Below are 14,316 nucleotides of genomic sequence, written 5' to 3'. Positions count from 1 at the left end.
TCTTTTTCTATAAGCATTTGCCCTGAGAATATAATTTCCATTTTTCTCTGTTTTCAGTACCTCCATCTGTGGATCTAGATGTGAAGTTAATTGAAGGTCTCGTTGTTAAGGCTGGCACCACAGTGCGCCTTCCAGCGATTATGAGAGGTGTGCCAGTTCCCACAGCAAAATGGGTTACTGATGACACTGAAATTAAACCAGATGGCAAATACAAGATTGAGACTGACAATTACTCAACTGTGCTTACTATCAAAGACTGTGTAAGAAAAGATACAGGAGAATATCTACTCACAGTATCTAATGCAGCTGGCAGCAAAACTGTGGCTCTGCACCTTACAGTTTTGGATGTTCCAGGCCCACCAACTGGTCCTATTAATATTCTTGAAGTAACACCGGAATATATGGTTATTTCTTGGCGTCCTCCTAAAGATGATGGTGGGAGTCCTATAATTAATTATATTGTTGAGAAGCGTCAATCAAAGAAAGAAACCTGGGGAGTGGTTAGCTCTGGAACAAGTCACACAAAAATTAAGGTACCACGACTGCAGAAGGGCTGTGAATATATTTTTCGCGTTCGTGCTGAAAATAAGATAGGCATTGGTGCACCTCTGGATTCAGAACCAACAGTTGCTAAATACATGTTTGATCCACCATCCCCACCTGGTAAACCAACTGTTTATGATATTACAGAAAATGGTGCAACAGTGTCTTGGACTCTACCAAAATCTGATGGTGGAACTCCAATAACTGGTTATATACTTGAACGTCGGGAAGCATCTGGTAAATGGGTGCGTGTCAATAAGTCACCTATACTTGATATGAAATACAGAGTCACTGGTCTTTTTGAAGGCAACACATATGAATTCAGAGTTCTTGCAGAAAACATGGTGGGCTTAAGCAAACCATCTCCAAGCTCTGATCCAATAAAAGCATCACGTCCTATCACTCCTCCTGGACCACCTATAAATCCAAAGTTAAAAGACAAAACTAAAGAATCAGCTGATCTTGTGTGGACAAAGCCCCTCAAGGATGGTGGCAGCCCAATTCTGGGATACATTGTGGAATGTCAGAAAACTGGAACTACACAGTGGAATAGGATTAATAAGGATGAACTCATTAGACAGTGTGCTTTCAGAGTACCTGGATTAATAGAAGGAAATGAATATAAGTTCCGAATAAAAGCTGTCAACATTGTGGGAGAGGGAGAACCAAGAGAACTACCAGAAACTGTACTTGCAAAGGATATTCTTGCTCCTCCAGAAGTAAGCCTAGATGTGACCTGTCGAGACTTAATTACTGTCCGAGTAGGTCAAACAATACATATTACTGGTAAAGTAAAAGGTCGACCAGATCCTGAAATAACATGGTCTAAAGATGGCAAAGTATTAGTCCAAGAAAAGCGTGTTGAAATACTTCATGATCTACCTAATGTTGAACTGCAAGTGAAAGAAGCCAAAAGATCTGATCATGGCAAATATATAATAGCAGCTAAGAACAGCTGTGGACACGCTCAAGCTTTTGCTGTTGTTAATGTACTTGACAGACCTGGACCATGTCAGAACCTGAAAGTAAGCTATGTCACAAAAGACTCTTGTATGATCTCTTGGGAGAGTCCAGTGGATAATGGTGGCTCTGAAATTACAAATTACATAGTAGAATACCGTCAACCAAATCAGAGGGGATGGTCAATTGTCTCCTCTGATATTACTAAACGACTAGTAAAGGCAAATCTTATAGAGAACCGGGAATACTTCTTCAGAGTTTGTGCAGAGAACAAAATAGGTCCAGGTCCTTGCATTGAGACCAAGACTCCTATCCTTGCTATTAATCCTATTGACAAGCCTGGAGAGCCAGAAAATCTTCACATTGCAGAGAAAGGAAAGACATTTGTATATCTGAAATGGAGAAGGCCAGATTATGATGGTGGAAGTCCCAATTTAAGTTATCATGTTGAGAGAAAACTGAAAGACTCAGATGAATGGGAAAGAGTTCACAAAGGCAGCATTAAGGAAACACACTACATGGTAGATAAATGTGTGGAAAATAAAATTTACCAATTCCGAGTTCAAACCAAGAATGAGGCCGGTGAAAGTAACTGGGTAAAAACAGCTGAAGTTGTCGTGAAGGAAGATCTCCAGAAACCAGTGCTAGATTTGAAATTAAGTGGGGTTCTAACTGTGAAAGCAGGTGACACAATTAGAATTGAGGCTGGAGTCAGAGGAAAACCACAGCCTGAAGTTGTATGGACAAAAGACAAAGATGCCACAGACCTCACCAGATCTCCAAGAGTCAGTATTGAAACAACTTCTGACACATCTAAGTTTGTTCTCACAAAATCAAGGCGTACTGATGGTGGGAAATACGTGATTACTGCAACTAATGCAGCTGGTAGCTTTGTAGCATATGCTACTGTTATTGTCTTGGATAAACCAGGTCCTGTACAAAACTTGAAAGTCACTGACATTTCAAGTGATAGATGTACTGTTACTTGGGATCCTCCAGAAGATGATGGTGGTTGTGAAATACAGAACTACATCCTGGAAAAATGTGAAAGCAAACGTATGGTTTGGTCTACATACTCTTCCTCTGTCCTTACAAACTATGCAAAAGTGACACGCCTCATTGAAGGTAATGAATATATATTCAGAGTGCGTGCAGAGAATAAAATAGGCACTGGCCCACCAACAGAAACACATCCAATTATTGCAAAAACAAAGTATGATAGACCTGGACGCCCCGACCCTCCAGAAGTTACAAGAGTTAGCAAAGAAGAGATGACTGTAGTTTGGAATCCACCAGAATATGATGGTGGCAAATCAATTACAGGATACATTTTAGAGAAGAAAGAGAAACGGTCACTAAGATGGGTTCCTGTTACTAAAACGCCAATCCCAGAGAGACGCAAGAAGGTTACTAATCTCTTCCCTGGTCATGAGTACCAGTTCCGTGTCAGTGCTGAAAATGAAGTCGGACTTGGAGAACCAAGCTTGCCATCAAGACCTGTAATAGCCAAAGACCCAATAGGTAAAATACCATTGAATTTTTCTGTATTATTTCAGTATTACCATAACAGATTGCTAAATTGTACACTGTGTTCTAATCTGTAATTTTTACTGTCTTGCAGAACCACCTGGTCCTCCAACAAACCTGAGAGTGGTTGATAGCACAAAGACTTCCTTAACCCTTGGCTGGGGAAAACCAGTGTATGATGGTGGTGCTCCAATTATTGGATATGTTGTGGAAATGAGACCAAAAGTTGAGGGTGCTGATCCTGAAGCAGGATGGAAACGATGTAATGTTGCTGCTCAAGTTATTCATACAGAATTCACAGCTACCAGCCTGGATGAGAAACAATTGTATGAGTTCAGGGTTTCTGCCCAAAACCAGGTTGGCCTTGGCCGACCAGCAGAATTGAAAGAAGCTGTGTCTCCCAAGGAAATTCTTGGTGAGTTTTCCCATCCTCTTTTGAGGTGTTTACACACAACCTTTATTTGCTTTAGGCTTATTTCATTTCATGTGCAAAACCTTGCATTTTATTTCTTTGTCTTTCAGAACCTCCTGAGATTGAGTTGGATGCAAGCATGAGAAAGTTAGTCATAGTCAGAGCAGGATGCCCTATTAGACTTTTTGCCATTATTAGGGGTCGCCCAGCACCAAAAGTCACCTGGAGGAGAATGGGCATTGATAATGTTATCAGAAAAGGACAAGTTGATCTGGTTGACACTATGGCCTTCTGTGTCATTCCCAATTCAACACGTGATGACTCAGGCAAATATTCATTGACACTTGTTAATGCAGCTGGAGAAAAGGCTGTATTTGTGAACGTCAGAGTTCTGGGTAAGTAATGAGAGAAATACCTCAAGACAATTTTATAACTATTTTGAATGTTTCTTGCAGGAATATTTATGACCTCCAGGTATGACAGTTTTTGAGCACAACTCTATCACCTAACACTAACTCCCTCCATGTAGAAAACTTTTAGCCCCCTTTAATTTTTACTTACTAAAGAAGAAAGTACTAACATAAATTGAAATTTCTTCATAGATACTCCTGGACCTGTGTCAGACTTCAAGGTTTCAGATGTTACCAAGATGTCATGCCATCTTTCATGGGCACCTCCAGAGAATGATGGGGGTAGCCCAGTGACTCATTACATCCTGCAGAAACGGGAGGCTGACAGGAAGACCTGGGCAACAGTCACAGCAGAACTAAAGAAAACTAGTTTCCAAATAGCGAACCTTGTACCTGGAAATGAATATTACTTTAGAGTAACAGCAGTAAATGAATATGGGTCTGGTGTTCCAAGTGACATACCAAAACCAGTTCTAGCATCAGATCCACTAAGTGAGTATGCCTTCATGTATATTTTATGTTTGCCTTCATGGATATTTTCTGTTTGTTTTTCTCTAATTTTAGTGGGATTTTGCAATTTTTGAGTTAATGCTTCTAAATTGAGCTAACTATTCAAGGATAAAAATAAGTATTTCTGTGTCAGTTTCTTTCAAATAATATGACCAATGAATATAGTACTTTCGAAATTATTACGAGTTTCGCTCATTTCTGTATTGTCCTTGTTGAATTAGCATGGATAACATCCAATATTCAAGAGTAAGAAAATCTTGGAAATTCAATGTTTACCATCTTTCTTTTTTCCCCTGAAAGGTGAACCTGATCCACCAAGAAAACTTGAAGTTACTGAAATTACAAAGAATAGTGCTACTTTAGGCTGGCTGCCACCACTTCGCGATGGAGGCTCTAAAATTGATGGATACATTGTTAGCTATAAAGAGCATGATCAGCCAGCAGATCGCTGGACAGAATATTCAGTTGTTAAAGATCTCTCCATTGTTGTAGCTGGTCTGAAAGAAGGAAAGAAGTACAACTTTAGAGTGGCAGCTAGAAATGCTGTAGGAGTAAGCTTGCCAATAGAAGCTGCGGGAGAATATGAAATTAAAGAACAACTCAGTAAGTAACAATTTAAATACCACCTAATATACTGCTTTAATAATTAAATGAGCGAGATATACTGTTCTTTGAGTCACAGAAAGACATTTGCTTTATGGAGTTATCTGGAGGATTGTGATTAACTGTACTGAATATTTTGACAGGTCAGAAAAAAAGTGAGAATGGACCACTAATTTAGAACTATTAAATAATTTTTCAGGTATGGTTTCAGTTGGAACCAGAAGATAAGAATTAGGGAAAAATAACAAATACCTTCAATGAAGTTTAAATGCAAGAGAAAAAGTGTCAGACTCGTAGTTTGAGAGATAAATGGGAAAGTGGGAGCTGTTTTAATATAAGAGAAAATAAGTGGTTTATATTGTAAAGTTGGTTGAGAATATAAACAATAATCAGGGAGGACAGACCGGCCTATTTAAGGTGGCAAGGTTCTTGAGGCACATGAAGATGTAGGGAAAGGGCAAGATGAGTAGAATCTTCTTAATTTGGGACATGTGAAGAGAAAGAGAGAAGTACAGAAACAGGAGAACAAAAACTAGCTGGTGGAAGGAAGTACACCAAACATACTGTCAGGTTTCTTTTGGAAAAAAAAATTTATTTTGTGCAAAAGAAGAAGTAGGAGAAAAATAATTCAAGGATACAGAAAGATTAACTGTGCAAGCAAGTTTATCTCAGTGACAACTTCAGTTTTCTTCTCCTTCATGTTTGTCTTGTAGAAAGTCAGCAATAAGTGATTTTGCTTATTGGTTTCAGATAAAAAGAGGATTTATATTTCATGCATTAATAGTGCAAAAATTTCTACATAAATGTGTGTGAAGGCAATCCAAATTCATAAATATTTTCTTATAAACTGTACAATAATGTAAAAGTAAGACTGAAATGGATATTGTCACCTGCAGAAACTGAAGTTGTCCATAAGAGGAACCTAAATTAAAGATTTTCTAGTCATTTCTACAGGTGATTCCACTTAAGAGAGAAGCAGAGAAGTTTCACATGAAAAAATAAGAAAAAGTAATTTAATATGTCACAGAAGTGGAATTTATTTGCCTCTGTGTGATTTTTTTTTTTACAGTCCCACCTAAGATTCTGATGCCTGATCATGTTCACATTAAAGCTGGAAAGAAACTGAGAATCGAAGCTCATGTATATGGGAAGCCTCAGCCAGTCTGTAAATGGTTGAAAGGAGATCAAGATGTAGTTACATCTAGTCGCCTTGCTGTGCACAAAGCAGAAAAGTCTTCTGTTCTTATCATTAAGGATGTGACTAGAAAAGATACTGATTTTTACACTCTTACTGCAGAAAATAGCTCTGGTACTGATAGTCAGAAAATCAGAGTGACAGTCATGGGTATGTTCCATTTGGTTGTTTTTCAGTCCAGCTTTATATTAAGCTGGTTTTAGTATATTCTAGTGGTTGTAATCTTCTTTCATCCCTTTTTTCTTAATATACTTGTTTTGTGCAGATAAACCAGGTCCGCCACAGCCTCCATTTGATATTTCTGAAATAGATGCTGATGCTTGCACTCTTTCATGGCATATACCTCTTGAAGATGGTGGCAGCAACATTACAAACTATGTAGTTGAGAAATGTGATGTAAGCCGAGGAGACTGGGTAACAGCTTTATCTTCTGTCACAAAGACAAGCTGCAGAATTGGAAAACTGATTCCTGGAGAGGAGTATATGTTCCGTGTTCGTGCTGAAAATCGTTTTGGGATTTCTGAGCCACTTCCTTCTGGCAAGATGATCGCAAGGTTCCCATTTGGTATGCCAGTTTTTGATAGCAGCATTTCTCTATTTAATCGTTCTAGTAAGAAAACATACAATTGATATCTATCTTTGTATTTCTTTCTAGATGTTCCCAGTGAACCAAAGAATGCACGTATTACCAAGGTCAATAAGGACTGCATTTTTGTTGCTTGGGATAAACCAGACAGCGATGGAGGCAGTCCAATTACTGGTTATCTCATTGAGCGCAAAGAAAGGAACAGTTTGCTGTGGGTGAAAGCTAATGACACAGCTGTGCGCTCCACAGAATACCCTTGTGTGGGCCTCATCGAAGGTCTTGAGTATGCTTTCAGAATTTATGCTTTGAACAGAGCTGGAGCAAGTAAACCTAGTAAACCAACTGAGTTTGTCACAGCAAGAGCACCAGTTGGTAAGCCAATACCAATACTTTGCAACAGACTGGTTTTATGATAATTTTCAGTTTATCTGCAACTTATTTTGATCTTTAGTTTTCCCTTCTGTTTATATTTTCATGTTTACTGTGACTTCACTCTGATTGCACTGTCTAGGTATGCAGTAAATAGGATCTAGTAATATTAAAGCCATTTTTTAATGTGTTAACTCATTTTTGGGAAAATATACTTTAATATGTTTTTATTCGCCGTAGATCCCCCTGGAAAACCTGAAGTTATTGATGTCACTAAGAGTACTGCATCACTGGTATGGACAAGGCCAAAGCATGATGGTGGTAGCAAACTTATTGGCTACTTTGTGGAAGCTTGCAAATTACCTGGTGATAAATGGGTTCGGTGCAATACAACTCCACATCAAATACCCCTAGAAGAGTACACTGCGACTGGTTTGGAAGAAAATGCTCAGTACCAGTTTAGAGCAATTGCCAAGACAGCAGTTAACATTAGCCAACCTTCTGAACCTTCTGATCCAGTGACCATTCATCCAGAAAATGGTAAGAAATGTAAAAGCATTTGATAGTTCTGGTAAGAGTCTGTACATGTTGGGAACTAACACTCATGTGAAGAACGAGACATTTATCTCTTACTAGATTGATTAACTCTTGGACTCTTTCCCTTCAGTTCCTCCCAGAATAGAGTTGGATCTGTCTATGCAATCACAGCTTACAGTAAAAGCTGGAACTAATGTGCGTCTGGAGGCAAACGTATATGGCAAACCAATGCCAGCAATCACCTGGAAGAAAGAAGGAGAAATTTTAAAGCCATCTGAAGGTGTTAAGATCACCACAAAGAGAAATCTTGCTACAGTTGAGTTGTTCAGTGTTAACAGGAAGCAAACAGGAGACTACACTATTACTGCTGAAAATGCAAGTGGATCAAAGTCAGCAACCATTAGGCTTAAAGTACTTGGTAAGATAAAGACTGTCTATTAATAAATAAATTTCTAATTAAATGATATAGCAAGAGATGGAACTATAACAATGCGATGTTTATTGTCCTAGATAAGCCTGGCCCACCAGCCTCTGTCAAAATCAAACATATGTATGCAGATCGTGCGATGCTTTCTTGGGAGCCTCCTCTGGAAGATGGAGGTTCAGAAATTACTAACTACATTGTAGACAAGCGTGAAACAAGCAGACCTAACTGGGCCCAAGTCAGTGCCAATGTACCCATTACAAGCTGCACAGTGGAGAAACTAATAGAAGGACATGAGTATCAGTTCCGCATTTGTGCTGAAAACAAATATGGCGTTGGAGACCCCATCTTAACTGAACCAGCAGTTGCTAAGAATCCATATGGTAAGTGCTTTGTGGAATAGTTTCATTAGTCACTGGATTTTTGTCTACACCTAAGAATGTGAACATAATTTTCAAATGAATCTCCACAGATGTACCTGGACCTTGTGATCCACCAGTAATTAGCAATGTAACAAAAGACTTTATGACTGTTAGCTGGAAGCCACCAGCTAGTGATGGTGGATCCCCAATAACTGGTTATATACTGGAGAAGCGTGAAACGAAGGCTCTTAACTGGACAAAAGTTACCAGAAAGCCTGTCATTGAGAGAACGGTTAAAGCTACTGGACTCCAAGAAGGAACAGAATATGAGTTCCGGGTGATAGCATTGAATAAGGCTGGACCTGGCAAGCCTAGTGCACCATCAAAAGCAGTGTATGCTCGTGATCCTCAATGTAAGCTAAAAGTCTCAGATACTTTCTGTTATTATTTCCAAATGCATCATGCAGCATTTAGTATGCTAACTTAATGTTATTTTAATTCCCAGATCCTCCTGGCCCACCTGCTTTCCCAAAAGTGGTTGATACTACACGCAATTCAATAAGCCTGTCATGGAGCAAACCAGCATATGATGGAGGAAGCCCTATTATTGGTTATCTAGTGGAATCAAAAAGAGCTGACACAGACAACTGGGTCAGATGCAATGTACCCAAGAATTTACAGGCTACACAATTTGTGGTAACAGGGCTGATGGAAGATACAGAGTACCAGTTCCGTGTTTATGCTGTCAATAAGATTGGATACAGCGATCCTAGTGATGTTCCTGATAAACACACTGCCAAAGACATTTTAAGTATGTTCACTGAAAACAAACTGCCTTGTTGACTTTTGCTTCAATTTATGGGATGAGTTTCAAAGACACACTTTGTCACAGGTCACAGGCGCAGATTAATTTGGAACATGTTTTTAGTCAAAAAATGTGGGCTAACAGTGACTAATTTGGAAGAAAACAGGGCAGTTAGGAACAGAATAGAATTTGGCCGGTGTCTGCCTTTTTCATTTGTGTGCTTTATAGCCTTCTGCCTCCCACTGAATAGTCAAGATTTTTTTCTTTTTCTAATCCTAAAATTAGAATTTTCAGATCTCTCATTTTTCTTAAAACTTTCAGTCAACTTCATATCTTCTAAATAATTTGAAGCCAAGATTACTATTCTAAGCAGCTGTGTGATTGATTATATGACACTTCTTAAGAGACATGCTGGCTTTTGTATGCGTTTTGCTGTATGTAGAAAAGCATTGCTTCACAAAACTGTATTTTTTGAAGAAAAGCAGTAGAGTCCAGGAGGCTCTGAAACTCCTTTGAATTCTAGAGAAACTAGGAGCCTTTCTAACATAAATGGTGGAAAAGGCAGAAAAAGAAAAGGATGTGAAATCAGTGCAAAAAAATTGCATATTTGCAAATCACCTTCAAACAGGAGTCAGGACACTAATATCATCACGGGCATGAAAATTTGGGTTAGTCAAGTGAAATGTCAGTAAAAAGGGAGTTTTTGTCGCAGTAACTTTTATGGTAGTCTTAAAGATGATGCTTTAATTACATGGGTTTTTCTGTTAAACACAGTTCCACCTGAAGGAGAACTTGATGCAGAACTAAGGAAAGTCCTTGTGTTGCGTGCTGGAGTCACAATGAGACTTTATGTGCCAGTAAGAGGACGTCCACCTCCTAAGATTTCATGGTCTAAAGTGGGTGCCAACCTAAGAGATAGACAAGGATTAGACATCAAGTCAACTGATTTTGATACCTTCCTGCGTTGTGAAAATGTAAATAAATATGATGCTGGAAAATATGTCCTCAGTCTGGAGAACAGCTGTGGCAAAAAGGCATACACCATTGTTGTAAAAGTACTTGGTAAGTCTCAGGGCTTTCCCCGTTAAAATATATTTGTTAACTTTTTAACTGGTTTTTAAAATTTTGTTACTAAATCAAATATGGTGATGTTGTGTTTATCTAGATACTCCAGGCCCACCTATTAACCTGATTGTAAAGGAAGCATCTAAAGATTCTGCCTTCATTACATGGGAACCTCCTCTAGTAGATGGGGGCAGTCCAATCACAAATTATGTTGTTGAAAAACGTGATGCAGAAAGAAAGTCGTGGTCCACTGTAACAACAGAATGTCCAAAGACTAGCTACAGGATAACTAACTTAGAGGAAGGCAAATCTTACTTCTTCAGAGTTTTTGCTGAAAATGAATATGGTATTGGTGATCCTTGTGAAACTCGTGATGCTGTCAAAGCTTCTGGTAGGAAAAATGAATCCTTTTCACCTATTTTTAAATTCAAATAATTTTTATTTTTAGCTTGAATGGACACTTACTATGCTTTTCTTCCTTCTAGAAACACCTGGGCCAGTTGTGGATCTAAAAGCTTCAGTTGTAACAAAATCCTCATGCAATTTGGTATGGAAGAAACCTATCAGTGATGGTGGAAGCCGCATTTCTGCATATATTGTTGAAGTCCTGATTGGTGAAGATAAATGGCAAGAAGTCATGCGGGGAAAGAACCTCCATTTTTCAATGAGAGACTTAAAAGAAGGACAAGAATACACTTTCAGAGTGAGGGCCCAAAACGATGCTGGATATGGAACTCCATCAGAGATCACAATTGTAGCAAGAGATGATGTTGGTGAGAAGCAAGATCATTAATTCAATGCTTTACTTACCCAAATTATATTTTATGCATACTATCATTACTATGTACATATAGAAATAAGACACCTTTAAAATAGCATCTTCATTTTACAACAGAGTTTATGCATAGTGGAATAACTGGTTTCCTTCATTTTTTACAGTGGCACCTGAACTTGACTTAAGAGATCTACCTGATTTGTGCTATACAGCTAAAGAAGGTAGCAATTTCCGTCTTAAAATCCCTATGAAAGGCAAGCCTGTCCCAACCGTAACTTGGAAGAAGGATGAAGACCAGGCAATTACTGAGAGTGGAAGAGTTGCATTTGAATCTACAGCAGTTAACACCACTCTTGTAGTACATGACTGCCAGAAAGCTGATGCTGGGAAATACACAATAACTCTGAAGAATGTTGCTGGCAGCAAGGAAGGCACTATTTCTGTAAAAGTTGTTGGTAAACCTGGCATACCAACAGGTCCGGTGAAATTTGAAGAAGTCACAGCTGATGCCATAACCTTAAAGTGGGGCCCTCCAAAAGATGATGGTGGTTCAGAAATCACTAACTATGTTCTAGAGAAGAGAGATAATGTAAACAATAAGTGGGTAACTTGTGCCTCTGCAGTCCAGAAAACCACATTTAGAGTTACGAGACTTCATGAAGGAAATGAATATACATTCAGGATCAGGGCTGAGAATAAGTATGGAGTAGGGGAAGGTCTTAAATCAGAGCCTATCATTGCAAAACATCCATTTGGTAAGTATCCATTATAATTTTTGAAATCTAAAAAAAATATTTTAGAGGTGATAATAATTTTTAACATTACTGCATTTTTTCAATATTGTTTAGATGTCCCAGATGCTCCTCCACCTCCCAATATTGTTGCTGTTCGGCATGAGTCTGTAGCTTTGACTTGGACTGATCCCAGAAGAACTGGAGGTTCACCAATCACAGGTACATCCCCCAAAACCTCCCTAGTATTTCAGTTAATAGTTCTTTCTCTCTGTCAAAAGGTAAGATGAATGTAACAGGTGTTTATGCACTAAATTAAGTGATTGATTGACTGATTGATTGATTGACTAATTAATTGACTGATTTTACTGGTTTACTTCCTAAGAAATAACTCAAATGTTGGGAAAATACTGAGAAACAATATCTTTGCTCAGAACCGAAAAATGTAAAGAAATAAAGCCAAACTCACCTGTATGTGGCAATACTTGGGTCTATAAAATTAGCGATTTGCATTTATGAACATCTCATCATTGCAATTACATACATCTGTTGTGTATGTTCACATCCATTTCTTAATCTGGTTTTCAGTGCTCCTCTTGCACAGTGTATGCAGCATGCAATATGGGCATTAGGATGTTTCACAGTGCTGTGAGAAATTGAGATTTCTAGAAACCCCCCCCATATTTTCATCTCATCATTTATCTTCTAGGTTATCACATTGAAGTTAAAGAAAGAAATAGTCTTCTGTGGAAGAGAGCAAATAAAACTCCAATAAGAATGAAAGATTTCAGAGTGACAGGGTTAACTGAAGGTCTGGAATATGAATTCAGAGTAATGGCAATCAATATGGCTGGAGTAGGTAAACCAAGTCTTCCATCTGAGCCAGTTGTGGCACTTGATCCTATTGGTAAGTCATCAGGAGAATAAAAAGGAAAATTCTGAAATTTGAAATAGCTTTTGTTTGACTGCTGTTTGTTATTTTTTCTTCTAGATCCTCCTGGGAAACCTGAAGTTATCAATGTAACCAGGAACTCAGTAACACTCATTTGGACAGAACCAAAATATGATGGTGGACATAAGTTAACTGGCTATATTGTTGAAAAGCGTGATTTACCCAAAAAGACTTGGACAAAAGCTAATCATGTGAATGTTCCAGACTGTGCATTTACTGTAACTGACCTTACTGAAGGCTGCAAATATGAGTTCAGAATTAGAGCAAAGAACACCGCTGGAGCTATCAGTCCTCCATCTGAATCCACAGGAACCATAATATGCAAGGATGAGTATGGTATGTAGATGGCATTGAAAAGGTAGAATTTTATTGAATAATTAATATCAAATCACTTTTGTTTCTTATCCCTGTGTTCTTGTTGTAACAATCAGTATTTTTTGTCTTTGTTTTGACAGAGGCACCAAGCATTGTTCTGGATCCTACTTTGAAGGAAGGTTTAACAGTAAAAGCAGGGGAAACCATCACACTGTCTGCTATTAGTATCCGTGGCAAACCACCTCCAACTTCTGCATGGTCAAAAGCTGGAAAAGATTTTAGACCTTCAGAGCTTGTGCACATTGAAACCAAACCAACTTCTTCTACTCTAAGTGTCAAATATGCAGCCAGAAAAGATTCTGGAGAATACACAATCACTGCAACCAATCCTTTTGGCACTAAGCAGGAGAGTGTACATGTGAAAGTTTTAGATATTCCAGGACCTCCAGGGCCTATTGAAATCAGCAATGTTTCAGCAGAAAAAGCGACTCTTACATGGACACCTCCTGCAGAAGATGGTGGATCACCAGTGAAATCATATGTTCTTGAAAAGAGAGAAACTAGTCGACTGCTCTGGACATTGGTTGCTGAAAACATTGAGAGCTGTAGGCATGTTGTTAGCAAGCTCATTCAAGGAAATGAATATGTTTTCCGTGTCTCAGCAGTAAATCAGTATGGCAAGGGTGAACCAGTACAATCAGAACCAGTTAAAATGGTGGATAGATTTGGTAAGTAGTACAAGCTAAGAGATTCCAATGTGGTTTTATTAATTTTTAAAGACTTGATTTTTGGTTTAACTATACTTTTTTCTGCCTGAACAGGTCCTCCAGGTCCTCCTGGAAAACCAGAAGTAACAAATGTGACTAAAAATACTGTCACAGTTACCTGGAAAAGGCCGGTCGATGATGGTGGAAGTGAAATCACAGGTTACCATGTGGAGCGAAGAGAAAAGAAAGGTTTAAGATGGGTCAGAGCAACAAAGAAACCAGTTTCAGATCTTAGATGCAAAGTAACTGGTCTTCTGGAAGGAAATGAATATGAATTCCGTGTCAGTGCAGAAAATAGAGCTGGAGTTGGACCACCAAGCGATACTTCAAACTCAGTCCTTTGCAAAGATGTTGCTTGTCAGTATCATGCTTTTTCTTTTTGGGGTGGGCGGGATGGGCAGGGAGCACATTCAGAGAGCATAAGAATGACTTCTACTGTCATGTAATATTTTACCTTTTATTCGCTTT

General features: G+C 38.6%; 1 protein-coding gene across 8 annotated transcripts in view; it reads left to right on the top strand.

Moving 5' to 3' along the window:
* The window catches only part of TTN (titin), a 236,790-nt gene that overhangs the window by 176,690 nt on the left and 45,784 nt on the right, over positions 1–14,316 (top strand). For all 8 annotated transcript variants that reach the window (XM_042040505.1, XM_042040513.1, XM_042040510.1 and 5 more), the window contains 22 exons: positions 58–3,024; positions 3,125–3,445; positions 3,553–3,837; positions 4,045–4,344; positions 4,663–4,965; positions 6,035–6,310; positions 6,426–6,725; positions 6,816–7,118; positions 7,356–7,655; positions 7,783–8,070; positions 8,163–8,459; positions 8,549–8,851; positions 8,944–9,249; positions 10,018–10,305; positions 10,409–10,699; positions 10,794–11,081; positions 11,248–11,838; positions 11,932–12,036; positions 12,524–12,721; positions 12,806–13,102; positions 13,222–13,809; positions 13,903–14,205. In XM_042040505.1, the coding sequence (XP_041896439.1) occupies positions 58–3,024; positions 3,125–3,445; positions 3,553–3,837; positions 4,045–4,344; positions 4,663–4,965; positions 6,035–6,310; positions 6,426–6,725; positions 6,816–7,118; positions 7,356–7,655; positions 7,783–8,070; positions 8,163–8,459; positions 8,549–8,851; positions 8,944–9,249; positions 10,018–10,305; positions 10,409–10,699; positions 10,794–11,081; positions 11,248–11,838; positions 11,932–12,036; positions 12,524–12,721; positions 12,806–13,102; positions 13,222–13,809; positions 13,903–14,205 (9,498 nt within the window). The remainder of the gene's footprint in view (positions 1–57; positions 3,025–3,124; positions 3,446–3,552; positions 3,838–4,044; positions 4,345–4,662; positions 4,966–6,034; positions 6,311–6,425; positions 6,726–6,815; positions 7,119–7,355; positions 7,656–7,782; positions 8,071–8,162; positions 8,460–8,548; positions 8,852–8,943; positions 9,250–10,017; positions 10,306–10,408; positions 10,700–10,793; positions 11,082–11,247; positions 11,839–11,931; positions 12,037–12,523; positions 12,722–12,805; positions 13,103–13,221; positions 13,810–13,902; positions 14,206–14,316) is intronic.

This window comes from Corvus kubaryi, unplaced genomic scaffold (genome assembly GCF_017639235.1).
Source record: "Corvus kubaryi isolate FWS band 111438036 unplaced genomic scaffold, C.kubaryi_AGA036_p1.0 37396, whole genome shotgun sequence".
In the NCBI taxonomy this organism is placed as follows: domain Eukaryota; kingdom Metazoa; phylum Chordata; class Aves; order Passeriformes; family Corvidae; genus Corvus; species Corvus kubaryi.
This window is presented reverse-complemented; position numbering and strand designations above follow the sequence as displayed.